We start from the raw sequence: 26350 nt of genomic DNA, 5'->3' as shown, positions 1-26350 counted from the left end.
AGTTGCTCTTCCCCCGAGAGCGGCTGGCACTGACCCTCTTCTGAGCCCCGTGGCTCAAACGGACCTGGATACCTGGACATCGGCGAACTGCTACTTATAACGGACCCCCAATCGGACTGGAAAGGAACAACGGCCATCCATCATCCTTGTGCTCATCCTTCTACCATGTATAGAGTAGAAAAGTGAAAGCAGCAGAAAGGCAACCAGTTCGATAAAGTAGAATAGAATATACATCTAGGCGCTGCACAAAATGTAAGTTCAGCTGTCAATTGAAATCGCTCACGTAGTGCCCTAGTGGACAATAGAGCTGTAATTAGGTTAAGTGATTAAGAATTAAAAAAAAACTGTCTACACAGAAAAGTTCCTACCTATCACTGCGTTCTATCCTACAGGGCGCCCAAATGTATATTTTTTCGTAATAGTTCGTGACGTCATACAATATTCATTTTTCTTTCGTAACATATTCATTTCGCGTAAACACTATGATCAGCCATATTTCAGAATTGTAAAGTCTTCCGGTTAAAAATCTTTTTATGCTAAAATATCTTCATACATTTATCTACAAATGATGGAAGACTTTTGAAAAATCAGTGTATTGGTGTTTAAAATACGACAGTTGGGATGAAAAGTGTGCCTAAAAGACTTAAAATCACGATTTTTATGTTAATCTTGATTGTCGTTCAATTCATCTTTGTTGTCACACTAATATCATGACGAATGCATTTTTGGATGACAAAAGTATTATAATAATGTGATAAAAATGTCAAATATGCCATAACTCAACTTTGAAAAATTGGTATTGATGATACGGGGCCCGTAGAATGTGTCATATGGTACAGATCTTACTATGTATTATGCATCTTAAAAGAGAATTTCAAAATGAAATCAGTGAAGTCACCTTTCTCATAAAGCTAGATAAACAAATCTTCTTCAATTCAATAAAGAATGAAACAGTCACTCAATCAATTACTTGCAGCCGAGCAGTCTTTGTCAGCTCGCTTTCATCATTCGTTCTCGCTGCAGACTCAAACACTTTATGGACAATGCAATTGCTTTGTGTGCATTCAAGGTGATCATAGTCGTTACATGCACGTTCTATTTTATGAAGCTCTCTATCGATATGATTGCTATGGGTGCTCTACTTCATCTGGAAAGCTAATATACGTAATATATCGTTGACAAATCTACGCTACCATCATTCAACAAAATTTCTAGTATTCTAAGTTTTATTTCATTAAAAGTCAGAATCCTGAATATTTCAAGCAGTATGAGTAAGTCCAATAATGTCATCCCAACAAAACAGATACCTGAATGATTAGTTCATCTGATGCAATATCACCCCGCATATGCACCCTAATACGCCCTTTACCCATGGACATGTTCACTCAAGAAGGAAATATATGCGAACCTTCGATTTCATAAGTGAACCAAGAATGATGATCCGCTGCTGCTGCTGCTGGGTCGCTGGGTTGGGTACCTAATGAGTCGAAAGCAAGGTTCCCAATACCCCGAGGTGCTGTCCAAGGCGCTGCGCTGGCTGTACAATGACCGGTGAATTTTAAACATGTTTACAGTCATTCACCCGTCGTCGCGGTGACGAGGCGCATTGCTCGCTAGGTGCGGACGAGTGGGTAGTGGTCAGGTCGGTCACCATGTGCCTTTGCGATATAGTAGCAGGGTAAAAAGTAATCGGACAGGCACATGCGAATGATGTTGTATGGAGACGCGATGTTCCTACTAGAACAAAATATTGGAAACCGGTTGCGCTTTGTGTTGGCGAGCTTCATGTTCAGGGGATTAGTTAGTTCCATTCACTCGATATAGTTTTGATTGCCCACATAAATAGTAAATCTAAATGTTCAAATTGTATTTTGGCTACAAGTGATAAGTACCAAGTTTACCTTGGCTGAGCTCTTACGTTTCGATTCTACATTATAATTTCAAGATCAGAGCAGTCATATCGAAAAGAGCTAATTTCTCTGTAATTAATATTGCTTGAACTGCAGCGGAGTGATCTGTGATCTTTCCGCGATCTTTAACAATGGAAAGTCCATTGGAGACGCGACGACGTCGTCGTCGGTTCAGTTCACCGCACACGTGCTGATGCTCGCGTTTTTGAGTGAAGTTCACGTTCGCACTCTCTGAGTCAGCTTGTGTCGTCGTCGTCGATCGCGCAGAGAGCGCAATTTGCCGAACACAAAGCAAGCAGAAAACAGAACTGCATGACCATGACTTGTATATTGCCACGCCACCACGCCGTGCCGGTCGTCGCGTTTCCATAGTTCAGTCCACTTGCGGATGTTACCTTCTCAGTTAAATCGAAAAAAAAAATCAGAATGAAATCGACTTGGCATCTCAAACTTAAGCTGCTGTTGCTGCTGTCGAGAACCAGAACAAGCACAAGATGTGAAGGCCGTCAGCCAACAGAGCTAAGAACAACGCTATGTCCGGATTCTCTTAGGTAGCATGATGAGGGATTTAAATTGCGTGACGTCTCAAACTTTTGGGACTGGGTTCGTTTATCGTGCATCCGGGATATGGGTGACGACGATTGGTATATGACCTTCACTGTTCGAAGCATTTTACGTACTGTAATCTGGGGGGTAGTTGATCAGCGGGGTGATGTTGATCACTATGGGATCAACGTCCTTCAACCGATTAGGACGCTTCAATTATGTTTCAATGGAAGAACTTTTGACGTAGATCAATTGTGTGAATATATTTGAACAATTTTTGAATGTTGTTATACCAATTGTGTCAAAGTTTACATAAAAATATCGCCTTTTTTTGGATGTGTATTAAAACCCGGTAAAAAGACTGTCTTTCAAAAAATCGGCTCCACTCAACGCCTTGTATAACAGATGACTAACAAAATACTTTTATTCATTCAAGGTAGGCTTGCTGAACAAAGCTTTGAATTAAAATTATTGTTAACATATAAGTTTTTTAAAGAAATTACCTAACTTTAAGCGTTTAATGTGAGTCATTCTGAAACTTACTAAACTTTATTTTATTTTTACATACAAAATACACCAGTTGTAAGGATTAAAACATAAAATCAGATTCAGCATCATCAAATTACATACCTACATACATTTATTTGTTCAACATCATTAAGACAAGACAGGTGCTCGCCAGGTCACGCTAACCTGTTCCGCCCATCGTGCTCTCTGCGCTCTACGCCTTCTTGTGCCAACCGGATCAGTTGCAAACATCAGTTTTGCAGGGTTGTTGTCCGGCATTCTTGCATCATGCCCTGTCCACCGTATCCTTCCGGCTTTGGCCACCTTCTGGATGCTGGGTTCGCCGTAAAGTGCAGCGAGCTCGTAGTTAATCCTTCTCCGCTACACACGGTTCTCCTGCACACCGCCTAAGATCGTCCTTAGCACGCGTCGCTCGAAAACTCCGAGTGCTTGCAGGTTCTCCTCGAGCATGGTCCATGTGTCGTGCCCGTAGAGGATCACCGGGCTTATTAGCGTTTTGTACATGGTGCATTTGGTGCGAGGGTGAATCTTTTTCGACCGCAGTTTCTTCTGGAGCCCGTAGTAGGCCCGACTTTCGCTGATGATGCGCTTCCGAATTTCACGGCTCACGTTGTTGTCAGCCATCAGTAAGGAACCGAGATTGACAAATTCCTCCACCACCTCGAAAGTATCCCCATCTATCGTAACATTACTACCCAGACGGATCCGGTCGTGTTCGGTTCCGCCTACCAGCATGTTCTTTGTTTTTGAGGCATTCACCACCAGTCCGACCTTTGCTGCTTCGCGTTTCAGGCGGGTGTACAGCTCTGCCACCGTTCCAAATGTTCTGGCAATAATGTCCATGTCGTCCGCAAAGCACACAAATTGACCGAATTTTGTGAAAATTGTTCCAAGGTTGTTGAGCCCGGGTCGTCGTATCACACCTTCCAGAGCGATGTATGCACACCATCCATCGTTGCTTTAATCAGTCTAGTTAGCTTCCCTGGAAAGCCGTTTTCGTCCATGATTCTCTATAGCTCTGCGCGGTCGATACTGACGTATGCCGTTTTGAAGTCGATGAACAGGTGATGCGTTGGGACCCAGGCATTTCTGGAGGATTTGCCGTACTGTGGAGATCTGGTCCGTTGTCGACCGGCCGTCGATGAAGCCGGCTTGATAACTTCCCACGAACTCATTCGTTTTAGGTGACAGTCGACGGAAGATGATCTGGGATAGCACTTTGTAGGCAGCATTCAAAATAGTGAGCGCCCTGAAGTTCTCACATTCCAAATAGTCGCCTTTTTGTGAATGGGACAGACTACCCCTTCCTTCCACTGCTCCGGCAGTTGTTCGGTTTCCCAGATCCTGACTATCAGCCGATGCAGACAGGTGGCCAACTTTTCTGGGCCCATCTTGATGAGTTCAGCTGCGATACCATCCTTACCAGCTGCTTTGTTGGTTTTGAGCTGGTGAATGGCATCCTTAACCAATGATGCAAATTATCACCTCACTAGTGCTCATCGCAACTCATCAACTGTATATTTATCGCGTGCGATTGAACTGTGCACTGATCAGCGATGACCAGCAGCAAAAAGGTGGCAAAACGAACATGATGTAAATCACAAACGATTTTGCACACATCTGACTGAGCCGCCACACGCTCGCCCGAACAGCCGAACCATACCAAATAGGGCACTGCATTGTTTTGATTTTGTATGGGATTTTGATGTTTCTTGGCCTTGTTGTTTACACAATTTCTGTAAGAGTGAAAGAGAAAGAGAGAATTTCATGCAGTGCCCTATAGGTTGGTTTGCGAAGCTACGGCACGAACGCTCGACACGCACACAGAAGCAACATTCGCATGTACCGATACCATACTAATAAAGCTTCCAGCCAACGATGCTTCGCGATAAGCTGTCGAAAAGAATCGAAAGCGATGAAAAGAGATGCTTGGCTAGAACGCAACGGCTCAACGGCGAAAAGGAAGAGTCAACTATGCTGATCAGTGTTGAGTCCGTTCGTGTGCTACTCGTATGGGAGGTTGATTGAATAAAGCGAGGATGGGTGAAAACGTATTCGTTGTCGAAAGCAAATCGCATCATTTCGCGAATGTTTTCATCAAATAGCAAGCTTGCTTACAATGGAGTTGATACAATTCTAAAAAATCTATTACGTAATGACACTCCCTTAGTAGCTCTAGTAGAATAACTAGCCACAGTAGTCCAATGTCGCGACTGTTCGTGTGACTAACATCTAGTTTGCCACGCCCTTACAGCGTCAGCAGCGGTACTAGAAGTGTCAAGTTAAATTTGTTAACCAAAACAAAAGGTCCTTTACAAGATGGTCACTAAAGAATAGTAAATTATTGCAAATAACGTTATCAAAATAATTAAATGAGAAAAGTGAATACAGCGCCATTTGAGTTCTAGTGTATTTCTATTGTAGCACTAGTGAGCATACAAATTTTACTTAACCCTTTGGAGCCGGAGGGGTCATATATGACCCCGGCGATAAAACTGAGCATAACAAACGTGTTCGACACCAGCGAGGTTGCGTCGACAGTGGCAAAAAAAAATCGGCTCCAAAAGGTTAAGGGAGTTCGACTAATATGTGTGATCTAGCTACTTTATCGGCGCAGCAGTCTTGGTGAATCAAAACGGCTGTTTTAGATTTGTCCCGACGTTCCGACTCTGTGTCGAGTCTTTCCTTTGGAGAAGACTCGAAACAGAGCCGAAACGTTGGGACAAATCTAAAACAGTCGTTTTGATTCACCAAGCAGCGCCGATAAAGTAGCAAGATCATACAAATTTTATAATTATCTTATAAACAACAAGCTTCTAATTACTTAAAAATGTGGCTTTGGCAAACGTTATTTGGTACACAGATCCAGAACGAACAAATGATCGGTTGTTTGATTTAGAAATTTGCCACTGATCAATTCAATAATTTTTCCAAGACTACATCTCTCCAAGTGATCAGAATCCTGAGATATATGACATATAACATTTGCCTGTTCACAAGTGTCATCTATGTGTGGTGTTTCGAATGAAACGGCCCATCATTTGGAAGTCCTGAAACTACTTAAAAGCTTTCCCAAAGTCTTCATTTTTCTAAGTGAGCAAAATCCTGAAAAAAATATGAAATTTGCATGCTCACTAACGCTACTTCTATGTGCAGTTTCAAATCAAACGGTCCATCATCTGAAAAGTTATACACCTATCCAACAACTTCGTCGAAGACGCCAGCTTTATAAGTGATCAGAATCCTGTGATAAGAGATATAAAATTTGCTTGCTTAGTGGCGCCGCCTATGTGTGGACTTCTGAATGAAACGGCCCTTCATCTGTAAGAACTTGACCTCCACAACAACTTTGACGAAAATACCATCTTTCTAGATGATCAGGATCCGTAGAAAAATGAAACATAAAATTTGAACGATTAGTAGCACCATCTATGTGTAGAATTCCCAATCAAAGGGTCTATCATTGGAAATCACTGGACCCAATAAACAACTTTGCTGAAGACACCATATTTCTAAATAGTTAGGATTTCGATATATATTGTATCAAACACTTTATACTTACATATGTTTACTACAGTGCGAGAAATAAGTATAAAGACAGAGCCGTTTTCCATACAAAATAATCATGTTTAGGGATCAAAATCTCTTTTTCTACACTCAGGAAAAAATCTTCATTTGATCTATGTGCCAACCCCCATGGATTTTTGCAATGGGGTTTGACTCATGAAGAGTATGTGCAAACTTAATGAATCATCGCCAACAGTTATTTTCATTAAATCGAAGGGGAGATTCCATGGAATCCATAACCAAGGCACATACTTTTGAAGGATTCTCCCAATGGAATGCATTGATTTTATATATCGTTTCAATGTGAGGTATTTTATGTTTATAGCATTGGGAGCACTCGAATAAAGCTTTTGTTTCATATATCAGAAATGATTCAAACGAAATTACATTCAATTTGCAACTTTTAAACATTTTAAAATACATATAGTGAATGATTGTACATTTAATGTAATTTCGTTTGATTTTTTTCTGATACACGAAACAAATGCTTTAAAGCTAATGTTTTTACAGTAGGCAATGATGAGGATTTTACAATATTGTTTATTATTCGAAATAATATATGACAGTTTAAACTTCAATCGAGATTTGAATACAATTTTTCAGAAACATGTATCATACTCTTTATGCAAGGGTAGTTATAAATCCATTGAAAGGAAATCAGTCTTTTTACGCACATAAAGTTTGTTCAGTACGTTATGAGGCATGACTGGCGGACCATCTACATCATTTAAGCTAAACATTTTGTAGCTGGAAGTTTTCTCTATTAATTCGTATGCAACATAGTGCTCATTCAGTTCGCCTACTTTCCAAAAAAGTGCTATCACGAAAAGATCATCTTTTTCGGTTCTCAAAATATCTACTATTTCAAATACTTGAACATTCTGTAGCTCTGTAACTGTTACAAAATTACCAGTTCTGAATTGGCTTCCTTTAAAATTTATGCAAGTTGAACTACTTATTATTTGCTCATCATTAATCGGATTTGGAAGTGGCAGAAATGTGTAATAGTATTTTTCTTTGATAGCACATGCTGAGAAACTACCACTAATTGAACATTTGAAAAATTCCCTATTGAATAAATCATGGCTGAACTGTAGAGCTGACTTGACACAAAGAGTGTAGCAGATACTTTGACGAGATGATATAATATGAGCGTATTCTTTAAATCCTTTGTGCTTCGCTTCATTTCGAAAGTTCATCATACTGGAAACGGGTCCTGAAGTTCGTATTACATGTCCGTAATGAGAAACGAAGTGATGTTTAGGCTTCAAATGTTCATCAAACAGTTCTTTATACAACGTGTGATGTTGCTTACATAAATTGTTAAGATCCAAAATGTCGTTCTCTGTGTACGATTTACTTAATATCTTATCCGATAGCTTGACTAAAACAATGCAATATGTCCAAACCGCATCATTTTTTGGAACAAAAGGTCCGACAATCAGAGGGAAGTAATGTATTAAAGCTTTCATTTCGCTCGCTGTTGTTCTTAATACTACCGATTTCCGTTTTTGAGAAGTTAGGAATGTTTCACTTATGTCAGGCATACGTTTCAATGAACAATCAAGAGCAATCTTACTAAAAATGCTTTTTTGTGCATTAAAAGCACGCAGTGTGATATATTTTTTGTTATAAATACAATGATTTAAAACCGCTGTAAGCCCTGTTACACAGAGACCTCCACTATAGAAATCGTGCATCGGATCGACGCATAGATTTGTCACTGCGTGAAATGATGGCAGTTCATTGAAAATACACCGCATTTTGATACCCGTTTCTGGCTGGTTAATAGTTATGTCGGCGTTATAGCTATTCAGTGTACGATAGTACTCGGGAAATTCTTCGACATCGGTTCTACAGTCATCGCGAGAACGATGGCAGAATCTACAATAATAATTAGCATTAAAATTTAAGAATTGAAGCATCTGATGTATGCCCAAGTTGTCTCCTTGCACTAAAACTAATACAAATCTGACTTTGATTTCTTTAGCATCAATAGTGAATGGCATACCACGCTCTTCAATTTCCTTAAATGTTTGTACTATGGGTTGAAACAGCTTATTGTGTCCAGCTTCTCCAATATCAGTTTTTTTAATCATAGCTGCTACGAGGATGTTACAAAGCTTTGACTTGTGTTGATCTGGAAGCGTTACAATGCTGTAATATACTCCACAGATTGAATGCTTTTTATTATGGGAACTGAGGTTGTCATTTATCTCGAACTCGTCACTATATAATGCAATCGGTAATACTATTTCATCAACATACTTTTTTTTAATTTCTTTCCACAGCTGAGCACTTACAAAACTATTTATTTCATTTGAATTTTCTAACTTACGCGTATGATTTATGGTTGCTTTTAGAACATTCTCATCACTAAAGTAGGTTTTAAGTTGAAATTCGATATCATTCATAATAGTACAGTTTTGTTTCTCTTGTATGTTAGGATTAAAATTCTTTGTTGACTCGTGTTGATTAGATTCTAATGGAACAATTACAGGAAATCTAAAAATATTTGATCGCTCGAGATAGTTTAAAAACTTGTAGTCAGAGTCAATAAAAATGAATGGGTTTTCCAATCGCCTTAAATAGCCTTTGAGCTCGAACTCTACTTCGGGGTGGGATGATATCGAAGGAAGAAGAGTATTGATTTTACTTATTATTTGAGTATTTAAATGACCGACTGCATGTTGAATATTAACTACATCTCGGCGGGACAGATTCGTTTCGTTGTGAAGGCCCAACGTAAACTCAACTGCGGAACGATGCATCTCCTCCAAGTTCTGCGTATATGCTGATTCCGGTAGTATGGGAGTTTCGGTATTAGCTGCAGCGGGCTCCAAGATGTTTTGTTCCGTATGCATTTGTTCACGTCCGGTACTCTTCATATCACTCGTTTTATTGTTTGTGCTAGCATCCTCGCCCACATCTGCGGACGAAAAAGATGATTCGTGGCCAAGAATATGACGCTTGAAGGTGTAGACATTCGCAGCTTTTTGGTAGCAATCTTGAAAAGTACATAGATAGCGAAATTCTCTTGGTGTTCGATGGTCTTTTGATAGATGTTCGAGATAATGAGTAGCATGCAGGTACTCTTGGGTGCATTCCGGGATCATACAGGTGAACATGATGATTAGTCGACAGTCAAATACCGCTTCAGTTTGATAATCGATTGATATTCCTCCGGCACGGGTATTTTGTACATGTAAGAGCTGACGAAATTCCAAACCAGGCGAGAAATTTTTGAGTACTCGAGTCCAAACACAGTACTAAATTTGATTAGTACATCAACTGCTCTCACCGCTGAATTGAAGCGATACACTATTTGCTGATAGTGTACTTCGAATTCTCCAGTAAGTGATTTGAAATTTTCGCCTTTGAAGATTAGTTTCGGTGATGGTTTGAGACCAAGCTTACAAGAGGTTTCGTTAAATTCGTGTATTTTCTGCATAGCCTCGGCATCCGTCGCTGCGAAGAAGATCACATCCTCTTGTGCAGATAGTATTGTCGGCTTGAATGTTTTGGTGACCTTCGTTGGCAGAAGGAAGTTATTGAGTAAAATCAGAACTGCACAAACTTTCGAATCTAAAATATCGAAGATAGTCTATAGTTTGGTGAAAAATACGCACATGCATATAATATACAGACCATCATTCAACTTTCCTGAGGCCAGCTGATCTACGATGTCTTTGGAAAGTTGATCCTTGTATGGGCGCTTGACGTATCGAATAAGTTTTTCAAGGCACAATTTCCACGTCCTTGAACCGTTGATATCACCTACCGCTAACTTTTCAAAATCCGATTCGACCTGTAAAACAATATATTTTAGAGTAATAACATTGAAACTGCTTTCGTTCGTTACAAATATACAGTGTTTTGCATGAGTACAGTCAGAATTTCACATCAATCTGTTCATATTTTTTTGATCGTCACTATCACTGTATTTTTTCCTTGAATAAAATCATTTGTATTGCGCATTTATTTCACCACTGGACTGCGCCTTCTTAAGTGCGAAAACGTTAATGAAAGTGCGCGATTGCATTAAATCAAATTGTTGTCTTCCACCACTCGGGCACTCGTGAAAACTTGACCCCCCCCACTCACCCCCCCCCCCCCCCCCCAGCTCTAAAGTCATGCACGCTGGGTGTAGTGCATAGCAAGCGCACACGACATTGGAACTGAGGGGCCAAATGCGCTGTAGCTGCGTTCCTTGAGAAACACGAGAAAGAGCGGGATGAAAGAGGAGACCTGTGCCCCCTCTTCCATCCTTCTCTTTCTCGTGTTTGTTTAGGCGAGTAAGAAAAAAAAGCTAGTAAAGCCAATGATTCTATGGTGTGTTTGTAAGGGTAATGCTTGCCATATTGATTCCGCTTATGCATGTATAACTGCTCATATGGTCCACTGCACGAATTTATTCTGGCCTGCTTACTCTCACACGAAATTTGACGTTTGAGCGGTGTCAGCACCTCTCAAACGTCAAATTTCGTGTGAGAGTAAGCAGGCCAGAATAAATTCGTGCAGTGGACCATACTAGTCAATTTGGACAACACGGAATTTACAGAGATTTTGTTTATTTCATTTATTAATTATGAGATACTATATACGAAAAGAAGTATTTATGTAATAAGTCAGCCACAATACAGCTCACCTCCCCCAACGCACTGAAAGGTCCGGTCTCTGGCCCAAGCCGATAAAACACTTCCGGTTACGTTGGACTCGTCATTCGAATGACATGGTAGATGCGTCAACTTCGCTGCAGACTGCGAACACGATATTGTCTATCCGGTTGGAATCAAGACCGACATTCAATCAAAAATTGCCATTTTCTTGGTCCACAAGTGTCGCAACTGTTTCGCATCTAGTGCGCTGTGTTGCTGACAACAACGGAAAGGATGCGCACTACCTTTGACATGATTTAAAAACGTCGCGAGTTGGGTCGCGTCGCGACTTGATTGTGCGAAGTCCGGTTTGGTGGCGGCCCGACAATACCTGCTTCCAGTAGAAGGGCTACTGAAATCGAAGGCCTTTGATCCGGGTTCAAGTCTAAATAAGAAGCAACTCCCATTTGGCATTGGATTGGTTGTGATTGATGGCATAGGAGTGATTGATGGGCCATGCATAAGGCAGCTCATGGTAGATGTTCCTCGGAGTAATCCAAACCCGAACGAGGCTTCTAGTTGGTTAAGGTGAAACGGGACGCCGTGTTATTTTTCCTATCTTGCCTCTCTTTCTAACAATTTGCCTCGCGATTTTGAAGATGGTAATCTCGAGTTCTATCGCACTGAAGATGCTGAAAAACAATCAGCATATGCACTGCAAGTGAGCATACACAGTGATAGGTTTTTGTTGCAAAATATGAAGTAGAATCTGAGATTACCATCTTAGTAGCAACAGAGCAATGGCGGATATTTCCCCGACCGTCCCGTCCGCCCTTAAACTCACTAAATAACAGTGCCGCACGTATTCCAATCCTTCGCTAGGCGTACCTAAAATGTATGCAAACAAAAATCACAATCCAGTATATTTGATTTGTTCTAGTGAAAAATCTTACCTTCAGGATTCCATTTCTGACCGCGGCTCATTTGTTGCTGGCTACACCGGCTTCCAGGTTGCGGAATATGTTGCCAAAGAGTTTTTTTGCTGAGATTTCCTGCTTTTCCTCCGCGAATACCCACTTATTATTTTTTTATTTACTTCAAGTGTTGTCGGTCGACCTCACTGACAGCGTTCGCAACTGAAAAACTCGCGTAACATTCGAATAGGGATCAACTCATAAAAGTAAACATATTGAATGTTAAAATATTTTTCATAGCATTACAACTATGACCTTAAATTTTAACGATATTACCATACAGTCACATAAGTAATGTCGAAACCAGTCGAAATCTAGGTCTTAATGGAATATGAATTAAAAAGGAGAACATTTCTTGCATATTTGCAATTAATCATTTCATCCTTATCATAATGCCATAACAAAAACCAATGCATGCAACAATTTGCTACATTGTTTGATAAATAAAATAAATATGTGAAAACAACTAACGTGGACAATAATAGAAATCAATTATCGCGCTTAGTATCATACATACATACATACATACATATGTCGCTTAGTATCATACAGTGTTCGATTTCTCTTAAGTTAATAACTTGGCCAGCAAATCGTTTTCGGTTGTTTTTGTTGTTTTAGATGCTAGTCCTAGTCGTCCTTCCTCGAAACACACCGAGAGATCATCCGAATATTGGTCGTACTTCCCGGAATAATCCGAAGAGAAAATCGATGAAGAGAAATCGATCATCGTAGATACGCCCGTATGATACTAAACGCGAATGCATCCATTAAGTGCCCCACACAATGCATACGTTTGCGTGTTCGATACATTTCACATGGGAAAACTGTCAAAAAACGCAAACCTCTACGGAACGGACGCTATGTGGACGCTTTACCCTAACGTTGAAACGATCTGGAGTTCCAGCCAAGGTTACAGCCGTGCTCTTGCTTGGTGTATTTGGAAAAGCCTGTTATACTTACCAATTGAAATCCAAATTCTTCAGAATAATGCCGATATCGTTTCAACACCTCTTCAACAGCATTTGGTTTCATCAACAATGGTTTCCTGCCCGGAAACGCCACCTTCCATTTGTCCAGGGTTGTTGACCACGGTTGGCAATTATACTCCAGCCAGGTTTCAGCTTCCTTGACTATCTTATGTTCGGCAACTTGTTCTCCAGCTCGATTTTCTATTTCGGCTTCATGCTTTTCCTCAATTCGTTTACGCTTTGCAGCCTTCTGCTTCCGATTCGTTATGCGGTTGAAGATCTTTCCGCCGGGATTTCGCTTCGTGCCACCCTTAATCACTAGATATGTGTCCTGCAAAAAAAAAACAAATTGAATAATATCAATTAATGTGAACAAAACATGAAAGGGGAGAAATTTACCTGAGTTTCATGCTTGAAAACAGTGGTGATGGCCTCTGTATATTCGCGTAACACTACCTCCGTAGCTTTGGCACCCGATACGCAATGATGTTCCGCGATAATATCAACAAGCTCTCGTTGGCTTTCGCTTGTTAGTGGCCTCACCGCTGCTCGTTCCAGTAGCTGTCGGCCAATAACAGTTCGTTCGAGCAACTCCACTAGAACGTTTGGGGTGAAGTTTCGGTTCTCCTTGCCAGTGCATGCACTTGAGTGCATACACGCTACTGCAGCTTTTGATGTTCCCGGGGGGAGATTGAACAAATCTGTCGCCGGCGTCGCCGTTGCTTTTATTTGACCTGCCACCGTTGTGGTCGGCTCTCCCGGTTTGACCTCGGAAATGTTTGGCTGAATAGCGATGGGCGAACTTGGTGGACTCGGTACAGAATCGACGTTATTCTGCGGCAAAACCTTTATTGTCCGGTTTTGGGTTCCGAGTACTTCAGATGTCTCCGTTGAATCTGTGTCATTTGCAGGCTCGTTCTCTTTCCTGGATGTGTTCTCCTCTGACTCTTCCGGACTTTCACAAATCAGCCAATCCTCGACGATTTCGACGTCTTCGAAGCCAATAATGCCGAATCCCTATGAATGAGAAACCAATGCAAATAAACCATATATGGCAGTCATAAGCTGAAATCTTACAGATTCTTGGCGCCAAACGAGAATTCTTCTGAAAATTTCGTCGATGTTCCAAATATCAAGAGGTCCGGAGCCCAGTACTGCCTGCAATTCGTCTCTCGAAATTCGCGACAACCGTAAGGAGTCGATGTCAGCACCTTGGAAAAAGTAATTATTTGTTATTTTCAATTGTAAATATATTTATAAAAATACGAATACCTTCAAAAACTGTTAAAATTTCGCCAGGTAATTGGAGATCACGCAACACGAGCTCGCGGAAACTGTTTTCTTCGGCCATCTTTGTTTTTTTTTAATGAGTTTCGTTTCCCAACCGAGTATGGAGCTGGCACATACCTCGAATAAGATGTCAAATGACATATATGCTAGTCGCAAATGTGCGACATTTGAAAATGGTATAATGAGTATTTGGTACAAATGGAATTAATGAAGTTGATAAATTGACTATGGTATATGCATCTGCACATGAATCAAATGAAGATTTTTTCCTGAGTGTAGCGATTCGATTGTTATGGAATTTTGTCTGCAACCTTAAAATAACTAGAATTTTGGCTACAAATATAAATCATCATCCATGGAAACGTTTATATCGACTTTTCAGATTCAAATAAATATAAAGACACTGATTTCCATATAAAAATGTGTCTTTATATTTATTTGAATCTGGAAAGTCGATATAAACGTTTTTATGGATGATGATTTATATTTCTAGCCAAAATTCTAGTTATTTTAAGGTGGCAGACAAAATTCCAAAACAATCGAATCGTTAGAAAAAGAGATTTTGATCCCTAAACATGATTATTTTGTATGGAAAACGGCTCTGTCTTTATACTTATTTCTCGCACTGTAGCACCGTCTAGCGAGTAAATATTGAACTCATTTGAACTGAATAAATATGCTTTTACTTTCCGAACAACTTTGCACTATTGGTCTTCTAGTCAGGTTCATGAGATATAAAATAAATTTAAGGTTCAAATGAACCCCAGATATTCGAAATAGGCCATCGTTTGAGATACCGACGTAGCATTCTAGAGGTGTAGATCAAAATCAACCACAAAGCCGAGGTCATTTTGTGACCATGTGATGATTGTATTGTTATTCCTCTGCACGCCAGAACTCCTAATCGTCCTTCGAGTGCAATGTTGAACACCTACTTCAATCCATCCTAGGTCACAAACGAGGTAGACACTTCGTCTGCGATTCGAATACTCGCATTTTATCCATCCAGCGTTGCGCGTAGCAGCCCAATTAGTTTCGCCGGAAAACCATGTTCTGACATTATCTATCAAAGCTCACTTCTTTTCACTGAATTGTACGCTTCTTTAAAATCAATGAACAGAAAGTGAGTCTGCAAGTTCTATTCCCGAAATTTATCTAGGATCATCCGTAGGTTAAATTATTGATCCATCGTTGATCGGTTCTTATGAAAACCAGCCTGATATTCGTCAACAAAGGACTCCTCAAAAGGTCTCACTCAGTTGAATAGGACACGCGATAGTATCTTATACGTCGAATTTAAAAGGATAATCACTCAGCATTTGGCACACTCTATTGGCAAACGGCATCAAATGCCATTGAACCAATCCGTTTGCCCTACTTTTGCTTTTTTGTGATTGAAAGTTTTCAGCAGGCTACCTCACCGGGGCCGGGCTGCCTAAATCGCGCTGAAGGGGCTACCTCCTTAGATATAGCTGACGCGATACAGCATTTCATACTTAGACGCTGGATGCCAGAACAGACGCTGTATGAGCCGCACCTCCTTGGTGAACAGACGCTCGGGTCGTACCTCCTCAATATAGCTGAAGTCAGAAGGACAACAGCTAGGACAACAGTGCCCAGGCTACACTACCAACTAAGCACACAACTCTTAGCTGTTGGTCGCTTGACCCGTGTAAGCATAAGGCAGAAACTTGTTAAGACCATAGCTAAGTTGAATGCTTCTTATCGATTCACCATTTTACAGGGTCTGCAAAACCCCCTCCCCCTAAAGCGTGACGCGACACAAATCAATAAAAAAAAGTAATAAAATCAAAATTTTCACATGATTTTGTATTCTCTGCATCAGTGGATTAACAAATAAAATCGCAGCTCCAACCACTGCGTACATACAATCAAATCATCCAATTTTACGATACGGTTTGCTTTGCAAAGGAAATATGGCTTACAGGGTGTATGAGGTGCAACATTATCTTCTTTGAAGTTTTTTTTTATTCCAGAAGTAAGTATCGTTCTCAGCAAAAACAGTCGAAAAAAAACAGCCGTCACAACAGTAGCAACAGTAGCGATTTTTGTCGACCGACAGAATATAAGCAAAACAAAAAATACAATATTCATAACCGCACGGTGCGGTGGTGCTTGCAAGTCAATGTCACGTATGCGCGCCTTCATTTCACATTAGAGAAGTAGACTTTTTTATGGGTACTTTTTTTCGAAATGTGGCGCGAGCGTCAATGTGATAAAACATCACTCGACTTCTTGTGCTTCAACACACGAAAAGCGACGACAGAAAGCGATGAATGTCAAGTGCTCTCACACGGGACTGTTTTGGGAGTTTACTTCTGCGATACAAGCAAGCAACTCCCGATTTGAAAGGAGTTTAAGGAAGAAGGTAAGTCTAAATAGTCAACTAAGTTAAAATACACGTTAATAAAAAAAATCAACTAAATCGAAAAAATGCCAAACTTGTGTGATAATGATAAAACAAATAATATAGCAATATTCAAAGAACCAGGTTTGTTTGCTTTACCGGAATTTACAGAATCCTTTTCACAGAGTGACACTTTCTGGGTTTTGAGACACCTGGTATTCGATTTTAGTATTTAAAATCATTCTTTCATTTTTGCGGAAAAAATGCAAGACATGGAACTACAAAAGGTTTGATACCTCAGTTAGATTAAATTCTGGCCATCTATTTGTTATTCAATGTTGCCCGGGTACCGTGTGCCACCAAGAAGTACCATTCTAACTGGCTGGGCGTACGCGCGTTAGTATATAAGTTAAAGGATCTCCTACTAACACCGCAGCCAGGTGTAATATGAAGTTCCGTCGCGTGTTCCCGGTACGGATCGTAAAACATTTTATCAAAATGTCACGCGAAGCGTCTTGCTCAATGTGAGGAGTAAGGGTGGAAGATACATACATATGTACCTACAATATCACCCTTTGAAGTAAGTTGGAGCCGGGCGTACAATGCTATTCGACTGTATTGGAAGTTCGATCTTTGTTGTGGAACGTTGTCGGTTGGGTACGGTTACAGAATTTCTGAATATAGTGCAAATGCTAAACTTGTTACCTGTCATGGTAACGAAGTATTGACGGAAAGTTCGTTTGTGATGCTAATGAACTTGCAGTTGCGGAGGTGTCTGTGTTTCATTCAGCAAAGAACTAAAACTATCGAGAATTTGAGATAATTTCGAAGCACTTTGTACAAAAATGTGTTCCAGTACAATTTGTGAAACATTGTGTAGAAACATCGAAACCCATAAAAGAACTCGCATCTATTGGTAATTAAATAAGGTTAATTTAGGTTCGATTGCATCATTTCAACTATCATAAAACTGGCTATACAGTCTTGCACAGCCTAACGAAGTTTCTTACATGTCCAACGTTTTGAAATGGAATTGGATTCTTCTTCAAAGGGAACTAGAATTTAACACATGTACTAAATGATCTGTATCGCGTATTTCGTCTAAAACTGGAATTATTTTCTTATTAATTCGGTGATACATGCTGTAAAATTATTGTCATTATGATTTTTCTCTAGTTTCTAATCTGTTTTAATAAACTATACGGAAAACAATTACCGTACACACAACTGGTTTCTTATAACTAGGGACAATGGAAATTCGCGGAAAAATTTCTTAAATTTCGCGGGCAACATTGTGGTCACTCGTTCGAACACTCTTTGCCTCTTGTGACATTTCTCAAAAAAAAAAAAAAAACTGGAATTTTCGCAGAAGAAATCCCACAAGGAGACCCCCCGGAAATCCCAACAGGAGTTTGTCCAGGAAATTTCCAGCACTTCCTTTCATTTGTCCCAGGAATTTTTTCAGGTTACCCCAAGGGATTCCTTCTAGGATTCCTTCAAAAATATTTCTAGGATTCTACTATGAAATCTCGTACAATTGCGCCTGTATTTTACTAGAATTTTTAATAGGATTTCTTGAAGAGTTTCTTCTGGGAATTGCTCCTTTTAAAATTCTTCTAAAAGTCTACGGGGATTCCTCATAATTTACACAAGATATTGGAATTCGCCGAGTATTTTTTTCCGGGGTTTATTGAAGGAATCCTTTTGAAATTCCTCCAGAGATTTCTCTTGAATGTTCTACCCAAGTTTCATTATTAGTTTTTCTTAAAATTTTTTCAGAGCAGGCATCAATTTTCTCACTCACATGATCAAATTCCTCGGATTCATCCACCTCAGCGATAATGAATTTTCACTGCATGGTATGGAAAATAAAAATCTCTCACTCCAGAATTCTCTTTCCACATGTTACGGATAAACAACAAAGCATCAAATTTTTCACTCCGTGTGAGAGTAACATAACGTGTCCACCGATGCACGAGATAAATAATTTAACGTTTAGTGGTACCCTGTTTACATAAAATGTACTAGTTTCCATAGCTATCTAGATAACACGGCACCGCTCAGACGTCAACCAGGTGTAAACGTGGATTGATGCATACTGAGCAAGAATTTTATGTGGCAAGTGTATACGATTGGTGAGTGAACGCTAGTTGGAGAGAGCATACTTCTACACTCAGCCAAATAACCTTAAGATTTCCATAAGGCCCAACTTATGAAACGGCCTTTAAATAATTCATAATGATTCGGATGAATTTCATAAGGTCACTCTATGACGTAAAATCGTCTCACAGCTTGGCTTTTATTCATGTTTAGCAACCTGTTATTCTCAAGCGTCGGTAGCCGTGTGGATAAAACACGGGCTCGGTGATCCCGACGTCGTTCATGGATCGAATCCAGTCTGTATCATTTTAAGATTTTTTTGTTCTTTTCATAAGTCTATCTTATGAAATTTGTCATAGCAAGCAGGATCAATTTTCATAAGGTATTCTTATGTCATCCATAAGAATTAGTTATAGTAAATTTTCATAAGGTATTTCGATGAATTTCGCTAGTTTTTTCGCTGAGTGTATCACGAAGAAGAACTGGAGTAAGAGTATTTTAAATCATTTATGAATGCAAGGAAAATACCACAGGCTGCTTTATCCGGATCAATCGAATTCTGATAGATACTTTCTCGTGTGAGTGAGGACAAAAATATGCCTGCTTCTCAGATTCCTCTAGAAATGTTCTTTTTGAAAGCCCTCTATTTGATCTAAGAGTCTTCCAGGAGTTTCTTCAGGAAATAATCCAGGTGTTCCCAAAGAAGCTCCTTTTGAGTTTTTTTTTTCTGGGAACCCTTCAGAAGTTCCTTGTTGGAATCCTCCAGGAATTTTTTTTGGGATTCTTCTAGACGTTCCGTGTTTTTTTTCAAAAAGTCTTTCAGAAATTATTTCTAAAAATCTTTTAGAAGTAGGGTAAGTGTACCAATCATGGCTATAGTACCAATTATTCGCCATAGTTTATTTTCACCCTTTAATGATGTAAATCAACAAAAAAAACATTTCGTGAACAACAGATCACGTTTACAAAAGATAGTCGCATTCATTTAAACTTCACATTTTCCTCGAATCATGGTAGAAATAAATAATTTTCCTTAAAATTTCGGCTTCCTTGCACCCTTTTTCGCCATAGTGCACCAGTTATGGCTAACTCCATAAGGAATGCATGCAAATAGTGCGAAAAGGAACCGAAGTTAAAAAATGTAACCATAACTGGTACAGGGTTCCTATCATTGGCACATGCTGTAATCAATACTAAAAGTAGTTTTGGCTCCGTTTCTATATTTTTCCTGTAAAGTATGGGAACTAAGCTGTATTTTAACGTATTGTTGACATTCGTTGGTCTTCTCGTTATTTTTGTATAAATAGCTTTCCTTAGGTAGTGCCATAATTGGTTCACGCACCCTACTTTTTGGAGGAATATCCAGATGGAATTTCGCGGAAGAGTTTCTGAAAGAATCCCCAGATGGCGTTCCTGGAATATTCGACGGATAGAGTTCCTGAAATAATTCCAAAACTATATATTTGGAAATTGTTGATATTTTTCGGTGATTATAAACACACTGAAACACGATTTATGACGTTTCGGCCTACTGTTATTCAGCCATCATCAGATTTATGCCACACTGATGGCAGGAACATCGATTTGCATAAATCTGATGATGGCTGAATAACAGTAGGCCGAAACGTCATAAATCGTGTTTCAGTGTGTTTATAATCACCGAAAAATATCAACAATTTCCAAATATAAAACTCGACGGTGACCAAAACCCTTAAGAATAATTCCAAAACTCCAGAAGGAATTTCAAAGAAAAATCCATAGTTGGAAGGAATGCCCAGATGAAATTTTTGGAGAAATCCCGAGAAAGATTTTTTTTATGAACCCGCAGCAAGAATTCCCGATGGTTTCTAAGGGATTCCCCAGAACGACTTTCTGGCTGGATTCCTAGATATAATTTCTAGAGTAATCCTCAGAAGGAATTTTTGGAGATAATCCCAGGTTGAACTCCCGGAGGAATATGTGAAGCAGTCAACTCACCAGTGAGGTTGCTGTAATATGTACATTATACCTCTGATATGGTGAATACTGGTGAATTATTTTTTAATGGGCTTCAAGAGCGTTTCCAGAAGTGGTCTCAGGAAATATGCCTTTACAGGATGTTATAACGGGTTCAGGAGCGTTTCACAGCATTTCAGAGTTTTAGGAATTTTAAGCATTTCATTGTTGCTTCCAGGCGTTTTCAGAGGCGTTCCAGGTGGTTTCTGGGGCTTTTTGGCATTCTTATGGCGTTCCAATGGTATTATGGAAGTTTCAGGGGCGTTTCGAGGCATTTCAGGAGCACTTCAATGGTGTTTTAAGGCCGTCTCAGGAATGTTTTACCTCTTGGAAGCCTGATTGTTTCACGACTATGGCCGCAGCCTCGCTGGTTTCAAACACGTTTGTTATGCTCGATTTCAATGCCGGGGTCATATATGTCACTTCCGGCTCCAAAGGGTTAAGGGGGCTCAGAGGAATTTCAAGTTTCAAGGCATTCCATGGTCGTTTCAAGGCCCCTCCATCTGGAGCCACTTGAAGTTGTTTTCTAAGGATTTCAGGGGAATTTCATGGCATGTCAGAGAGCTCAAGGTGCTCTAAAGAGCCTTCTAACGGCGTCCATATGTATTTAAAAGGTATTACGGGGAAATCAGGAACGTTACCAGAGTAAGAAGCACCCCAGTGACCCCAGGTACCGTCTGAGGCACCTTGATACGATCCTGAAATCCCCTAACGCTCCTTAGGCCCCTGTCTTTTTTTATGCCGGGTGAACAAGGTGCCAAAAAGGGTCTCCAGTTAGCCCAGTGGTTAAGGCTATGGATCGCCAATCCGGAGACAGCGGGTTCGATTCCCGTTCCGGTCGAGAACATTTTCTCGACTCCCTGGACATAGTGTATCATTGTACTTGCCTCACAATATACAACTTCATGAAATGGCAGGCAAAGAAAGCTCTTCAATTAATAACTGTGGAAGTGCTCAAAGAACACTAAGTTGAAACGAGTCAGGCCAAGTCTCAGTGGGGACGTAGAGCCACAAAGAAGAAGAAGGTGTTCCTTCTGAGAATTCTCCAGAAGCTCCTTTTGGGAATCCTCAAGAAGTTCCTTTTCAGAATCTTCCAGGAGTTTTTTTTTTTCTAGAAACGTTTCAAAACATACTCCTCGAAGTCATCGAGAAGTTCTTTTGGGGACTCCTACAGGAGCTCTTTGTAGTGACATTCATTTTTTTCTCTCAAAAAGTCTTCCAGGAATTGTTTCTGTAAATCGTTCCTGGAGTAATCGACTAATTGGAAGGAATAAGAAGGAGTTTTTGGAGGTAATCCCAGAATGAAATAATTCACAGCTGGAAACGCTGGAGCCTTAAGCCTAGTCAGCCTTAAGCTAGTCCAAGATTGTACAACAGGGGATTAAAGGGGATTTGCGCAGCTTTTTAATGGCGTTTTGACAGGTTTTGTTGGCGTTCCAATGGGATCACGGGAGTTTTAGAGGCGTTTAAAGGGCTTCTAAGGGTGTTTCAGGAAGTGGTGTCAGGACAGGAGCCTTTAACTCTTCGGAGCCGGATTGATCCGCAGAAGCTGTTGTAACCGCGCTTTCAGGGGAGTTTCAGGAGTTTTCTGGAGCCTGTTAATGGCATTCATATTGCGTTCCAATGGAATAATGGAAGTTTCAGGGGCGTTTCGCGACATTTCAAGAGCTCTACAAGGGTTTTTAAGGCCGACTCAGGAACCTTTCAACCCTCCTAAGATATTAGAATTTTCGCACCCCGATTGCATAGTGGACAATCAACGTGCCTGTCTGTGTCATATTGACACCAACGTCCTAGTAAGGATTAAGGGTGTTCTAAGGGGGTTTCAGGCCGTTTCAGGATTTCAAAGGCAGACGTCTCAATGGAATTATGGAGGGTTCTGGTGCGTTTTAAAGAATTCGTTTAAGAGACGTTTCATGAACATTTTAACGATGTACCAAGGTGGTTCGGAGATATGTTGAATGCTTTACGAGGATTTCAAGGGTATTCGAATGGGATGATGGTGGTTTCAAGGCATTCAAGGGGCGTTTCAAGGAGTTTAAAGGCCCTTCTATATTTTGAGGATGTTTCAAAGGGTTTCAGGGGCATTTCAAGGCGTTTAAGAGAGTAAAAGGGGTCTCAGAAGCCTTTTAAGGGCGTTCAATGGTATTAAATAAGGGTAACGGGGATTTCAGGAGCGTTTCAATAGTAAGAAGCGCCTTAGAGACCTCGAAGTACCCCCGAGAACCTCCTGAAACGTCCTTCAGACCTTCTGAAACGCCCTTGAGATCCCTTGGAGCGCCTCTGAGACCCCTATAACCTTTCTGAAATCTCCTGAGCCCTTGAATCGCTTTTGAGGCGCCTTGGAACGTCGCTGAGACCCCCTGAAACACCCTCGAAAGCGCCCCCGATACTCCCGGTCACCTCTGAAACCCGTTAGGACTCTCTTAAAATACCCCTGAGTTTTCCTGGTACCTCCTTTGGAACTCCCCTGGAATCCTTTGAGATACCTTTATGCACCCCTGAGGCTCCCTGGAACTCCGTGGTACCCCGAAAACGGCTCTGAGGCCCCTGAAGTGCCCTTAAGGCACTTTGAAGCCATCTGAAACTCCATAAAATCCCCTGAGATCCCATTAAACGCCTCTGAGACTTCATGTTATTCCCTGCCCAAACAGCACACAAGTCACAAAAGAGTATTGACAGCGCAGGTTTTTGGTTGAACACAAGTCATTTTCAAGATATTCTGCCTTTGAGTTAAAATTACATAAATGTAACTCCTATACAACCAAGAACCTGCGCTGTCGAAACTGCTTTGTGACTTGTGTGCTGCTTGGGTGGGACCCCTTTGAAACGGTCCTGAGATATCCTAATACCTCCTGGAACATTTTGGGATCCCCTGAAAAGCCCCAGCAACCTCCCTTCGCTCTCCTCTATAAAGGCCCTCTGGCCATAGTTACAGGGCTGTTACAAAAGTGTCGATTTGGAAACCGCAAAATCCACGCCAAGCCATTTGAAATCCGCGCCGAGGTCATCAAAAGCCAGAATTTTTCAGAGAAAATAAACTATTTATGACAGTTTTTGCACTCCAGATGAAGAGCATTTCTTATGATAAATTGATGGGTAACAATTATTATTCCATGACTTTAGATGACAACTTCTTCATCCAGCGTTTAAAAATGTTGCAAACAAACTAGTATCTTTTAAATTGGAATAAAAAGTGTTGCATCAATACTCAGGTAACAATTTGTTGCTGAACAAACGTTTCTCCAACTATTTAAATCAGCATTCATTTGAACAAAAGCTGAGCACAAGAGGTACAATCATTTATTAAGCTCCTAAACATCTTATTTTGATTATTTTATTCAATCTTTAGCTGATTTGAGGTTCATCGGAAGGCTTATTTAAGGCTTAATATATGCTTAATCAGAAATCAATTAAATTTATTAATTGTGTGAAAATAAAATAAAAACACTTTCGTGAGCATATTTTTACCATTAGCTGTGTCTATTTCTAGAAGAGATGTTTAGGAATGCACAAATTAATCTGATCTGTGGAAAAACTGGGAATTGAACTCGGACCTCCTGATGTATAGTCACTTACCTTAGCACCTACAGCACACACAATTGTATACACATCCTCGCAAACAAGAGCATTACTTGTTGTGTCTGAATAGCCAAGAACATAAGTTGAACTAAGTCTGCATTGAAGTTGAAGAAGCGATATGGACTTCATGAAAACCATGCTTGGGTCAGCTGCCAATATTTGAGTAAAGGTTGTACAATAGGTGTTTAAATCTGCATGTTGGTGTATGTTTTAAAGTGGAGATGAATTATATTCTATTCAACTTGATATTCAGCATTTCAGCCATCTATGTATTGCTGATTTAAGAGGTTTAACCAGCGATATTCCAGACCAATATTCAGTTGTCAGTAATCATTGACATCATTAACCAGCTATTGTCCAGCTAATACTCTCATTGTTCAGCATCCATTGTTACTTGGGTAGTTCATAGATTGCTCATCAATGAGGATATCTATCTACACCATGGACAGATAATTATGTAGAAGCGAAGGAAATGCGTTTCAAAAAGGGAATCGTGGAAAAATGTTATAAAAGTTTTTATGAACCTGGACCCAATATAATCCGAAGGCATTTTCGAGTACATGTTTCGCTTTTCTCGATCACTTTGTATGTAATAGCACATAAATTGCGCTGGGCCCACAATGGGATAATGGGTGACTACGTGTTATAGGAGTTTCAACTGTAGCAGGACAATAAGAATAAGAATGACCCAAAAAAGTCCATAATGTACCAATTTCACAACAGTCCCAACAATATAATCCCACCACTAAAATCCACTCATCCACTCATATCAAAAAAACTTACCTTAACGCTGGATCGTTCAACCGTGCAATCCACCTCAGTCGCACGTGTCTTCCTCCGTTGTTGTCCTTATCGGCTTCCGTTTGAACACTTTTTCCTTCAAGCCGTCGCTTACTTCTCGTTGTTTGTCCAGTCAGTGGTAGTCTTCCGAATGCGTTTCACTACTTCCACTTTGAACAACACTGCTGAAGCCGGGTTTCTTCTTCTGCTGCTACTGCTGCTACTGCACGTAAGCTCACAAACAACAATCAAAACAGACCTTCAACGAAGACAACTACACTGTGCACTGTGGGGGTACTAGAAAACCTGCGCGGAGGGGAAAAAAAACTATCAACAAACTTATTCTCCACGACTGGTGGAGCTCACTTTTTTCATTACGACTATAGTCGACTAGAGAGCTGTTTAGCTTCGCCGGCGGAGTCGCACTTGTGTTGGAAGGAGGTGTGAGTCGGTATTATTGCACTCGTTGCGGGGGTTTCTTCGATGTTCTGTTTCTGTAGGCTACCGGCGAAAGCAGCTGACGGCCGGCGTGAAAACTGCTGAGTACACCAGTGTCTGCAGTTTGGACGGGGCACCTTTCTGATCGCTAATGGAGCGAGTTATGACATGACTTGTGCGGTGTTTGAACTTTTAAACTTGTTGGTGATATTGTATTAAACTTTTTTAATAGTGAAAAAATCGCTAAATTGTTCGCTATTATCCAAGGTATCAGCTTTTTACCTAAACTTTTAGGTAGTAAACTATATGTTTGAGCAAAACTTCTTCTAATTATGTAGTATTGTGTCCCAACTGCATTTATATATATTTTTTATCTTGGCATAGCATTCCCACTCGGACAAAGCCTGCTTCCACGTGTTCTATGTGCATATCCAATCCACAGTTATTAACTGAGAGCTTTCTCTGCAAATTACCATTTTGCATGTATCTGTCTATAGGCAGGCACGAAGATACTCTATGTCTAAGTAAACCAAGGAAATTTCCTTAACGAAAAGATGCTGGACCAATCGGGTATTGAGCCTGTCACCCTCAGCATGGTCATGTTGAGTACCCGTGCGCTTACCGCACAATTTCTCTATTTTACTTAGGCTAACCAAGCCACATGTATAAAAGCTTTGGAAGAATATACAGAACAGTAACATGTGTT

At 40.3% G+C, this 26350-nt stretch overlaps 2 protein-coding genes across 3 annotated transcripts in view; both read right to left on the bottom strand.

The window, feature by feature from the left end:
• Window positions 1–25797, bottom strand: part of LOC115256185 (ubiquitin-conjugating enzyme E2Q-like protein 1) — a 345390-nt gene extending 319593 nt beyond the window's left edge. For both annotated transcript variants that reach the window (XM_062850507.1, XM_062850508.1), the window contains exon 1: window positions 25210–25797. The gene's annotated coding sequence lies outside the window, so the exon portion shown is untranslated. The remainder of the gene's footprint in view (window positions 1–25209) is intronic.
• LOC134287740 (uncharacterized) lies at window positions 9682–14653 on the bottom strand. Its single transcript, XM_062850510.1, has 6 exons — window positions 14364–14653; window positions 14169–14302; window positions 13491–14108; window positions 13084–13422; window positions 10200–10359; window positions 9682–10136 (listed from the first exon to the last, which is right to left on the bottom strand). The coding sequence occupies exons 1-6, from the start codon at window positions 14440–14442 to the stop codon at window positions 9685–9687; spliced, it is 1782 nt and encodes a 593-aa protein (XP_062706494.1). The 5' UTR covers window positions 14443–14653; the 3' UTR covers window positions 9682–9684.
• Window positions 25798–26350: the final 553 nt, after the last annotated feature.

The sequence above is a fragment of the Aedes albopictus genome, chromosome 2, assembly GCF_035046485.1.
Source record: "Aedes albopictus strain Foshan chromosome 2, AalbF5, whole genome shotgun sequence".
Lineage (NCBI taxonomy): Eukaryota > Metazoa > Arthropoda > Insecta > Diptera > Culicidae > Aedes > Aedes albopictus.
This window is presented reverse-complemented; position numbering and strand designations above follow the sequence as displayed.